The 2,693-nt window shown below is 34.6% G+C and overlaps 1 protein-coding gene across 1 annotated transcript; it reads left to right on the top strand.

Annotated features, from left to right (window-relative positions):
- Nucleotides 1–369: 369 nt before the first annotated feature.
- Nucleotides 370–1,180, top strand: LOC106882569 (cytosolic iron-sulfur assembly component 2B). Its single transcript, XM_014933285.2, has one exon. The coding sequence runs from the start codon at nt 564–566 to the stop codon at nt 1,038–1,040; it is 477 nt and encodes a 158-aa protein (XP_014788771.1). The 5' UTR covers nt 370–563; the 3' UTR covers nt 1,041–1,180.
- The last annotated feature ends 1,513 nt before the right edge of the window (nt 1,181–2,693 follow it).

The raw sequence follows: 2,693 nt of genomic DNA, 5'->3' as shown, positions 1-2,693 counted from the left end.
AACGAAATTTGAAGTGTGAACGCACACTACTTGGTTTGTGATCACGTGGAAAGAAAATTAAAAAAATGTCTTTATTAATCAGAAGGTCATTTTCTTTGTTTTCGTGGAAAAAAAAATTGCCGAGGATCTTTTTAAGTGATAAAATAATATTTTCGCCAGTTTCATTTTTTCCAATTTGATTTGTTTACATTTTGTCGTATTTTAAGTAATCTTCATAAACATCCCAATAAAAAGGATAAAATAAATCATAAAACAAATTTTGATTTCCTGTGTTACTTCATAATTATTTATATTTATTTATATTTCCTTCGAAGCAGATAAAAATATTAATTTTAAAACAAATTTAGTTTTTTATTGCTGTTCATACGAAACTACCGAACGTTACCGAACATATTTCGGCGGAAATGACCGAGGTCTTAATTGCGGTCGTCCAATGTTCACTTTATGTTGTTGGACATTCTTAGAGAAACTTTATTATTTTGGAGGAAGTTACTGAGTTTGAGGAAAAGCTGAAGTGAAATTATAATTGTTCTGGTCTTGACAGAACTAGAAAAAGAAAAGAAATGAAAAATAAAGTTGATAACGTGAATCCTGTAATTTACCAGCGTAAAGTTGATCGACACGTGCTCCCTGCCGAAGAAGACGAAAATGTAATTGACGAAATCGATGTCCGTGAAATATTCGATTTAGTCCGAAATATTAATGATCCTGAACATCCACTTACATTGGAGGAACTTAACGTCGTGGACGAAGATCACATTCATATTGACAACAGCAGTAATCTGGTGACATTAGCTTTCACACCGACCATTCCGCATTGTAGTATGGCTACACTAATTGGTCTTTCGATTCGTGTGAAGTTACTTCGCTCATTACCGACTCGTTTTAAGGTGGACATTGCCATTGCACCAGGCACACACAATTCAGAACAAGCGGTCAACAAACAACTGGCCGATAAAGAAAGGGTTGCTGCTGCATTAGAGAACAGTCATTTATTATCCGTCGTTAACCAATGTCTCTCAACGAAATCCAAAACGTGACAAGGTTTGTGTGAATGTGACTAGATTTGTTGGGTGAATATATTAATCCGGACTCTACAACCACCGTTGATATATAATATAATTTATTTTGTTTATCATATTCATTTGTATAGCCATTACAAGTTATCCTTCCAAACTTACTTTTTGTCTGTGGTTTTTGGTTTTTATTTCTTTACTGATTTTAGTCATTGGATTCTGGTTATTTTTTGAAGCATCGACTTGACTGGTTTAGTCAAGCTGCAATATTTATTTTAACCTGTTTTTTTATTTTATCGTCCTCTACCAAAGCAATCTTTATAGTTGTCAGGCATGTTATGAACTAACTCCAGGAAACAATATATCGAAAACACAACTATGAAATAAGATATATTCCTAGTTTATCGAAAAAAAAAAGTTCTTTTATTTTGGGCAATTCAGTTACCTAGGGTAATTGTTTAGTTTAGGGATTTAAAAAAGGTAAATAAAAATTAAGGGGGAGATAGTAAAAGGGATATAAATACTGGAACCAAAAAGCGAACAAATGTCGTTCTTCTCAATGGAATTACGATCTATGAATTCGTGTAAATAGGATAAAAACAATAATTGACGTTGTAGTTTCTGTTTCTCACACATTCACTTATTTCCAACATTCTGTGTGTGAACGTTCTTATTTGGAGGATCAACGAAATTGTTTTCATGTGGAGTCACTTCGTGAGTGTACATACCATTTGGGCTTTACTAGTTATCTCCCCCTTGATTTTTATTTATTTTTTTTAATATCCCAAAACTGAACAATTACATAATTCTAAGTATGTTGTGCAATAAAAATACATGGGCTGATAAAATTTGTAATATACAAGCACGACGCGTAGTTTTTGAAACACGTATACATCTGTCTGTTATCTGTCTTATCTAATTTTGTAACACATTTTTTCGCACGTCAGTATAGACACATGTATGTGTATACCTTTGCGTATGTGTTTTACTGCTTTCTGTATTATGTCGGCTGATGTCTCCTCCCCAGATACACACCCTGCAAGGAGAGGAGATATTTGAGAATGTAGTCCTGAATGTCTAATACACCTACTCAGTAATACTCACCAACCAATAACAGAACCATCGCTGCCATTTCCAACACAATCACCACTACAACCATCAGCTACTCACCAGCTCTGCCACCACAGATAATAAACACACGAATTTAGATAACGCAGTTCTGAAATGACCTTTGATCGATGAGAATTGATCTGAGGCTGAATGAGACAAGCCACTGCTGCTGAACAGTGACCACGAACCCCACCCCCACCAACACGAAACATAAAACAAAAAAAAGATCATCTACAAAAATACTATCAACAATAATAACAACCGAAATCGTCGATACTCCTAACACCAACAACATAAACATCACTGCTACTATCTTCCGTGCCACCTTTTTAATGACCACCACCACCGAGAACAACAGTAGCACCCGTTAGTGTATCTAGTTATCTGTCACCAAAGCAGAGGCCTCCCTCTGTCTCTCTCCACATCTAGCTTTTTGAAAAACACCATTTCTTTTTTTCCCTAATAACTTATTTCAGTGGAATTCTAGTGTAAATACCTTATAATACTTTCCATAACTCTTTCAATTTTTTAGAATTTTCAGAAAACTTTTGTACATTTCTGTTCTAC

Source organism: Octopus bimaculoides, chromosome 12 (genome assembly GCF_001194135.2).
Source record: "Octopus bimaculoides isolate UCB-OBI-ISO-001 chromosome 12, ASM119413v2, whole genome shotgun sequence".
Taxonomy (NCBI): Eukaryota; Metazoa; Mollusca; class Cephalopoda; order Octopoda; family Octopodidae; genus Octopus; species Octopus bimaculoides.
This window is presented reverse-complemented; position numbering and strand designations above follow the sequence as displayed.

What these genes read in the sequence shown, in the direction of transcription:
- LOC106882569 (XM_014933285.2), top strand. Translation starts at nt 564, where the DNA reads ATGAAAAATAAAGTTGATAACGTGAATCCTGTAATTTACCAGCGTAAA.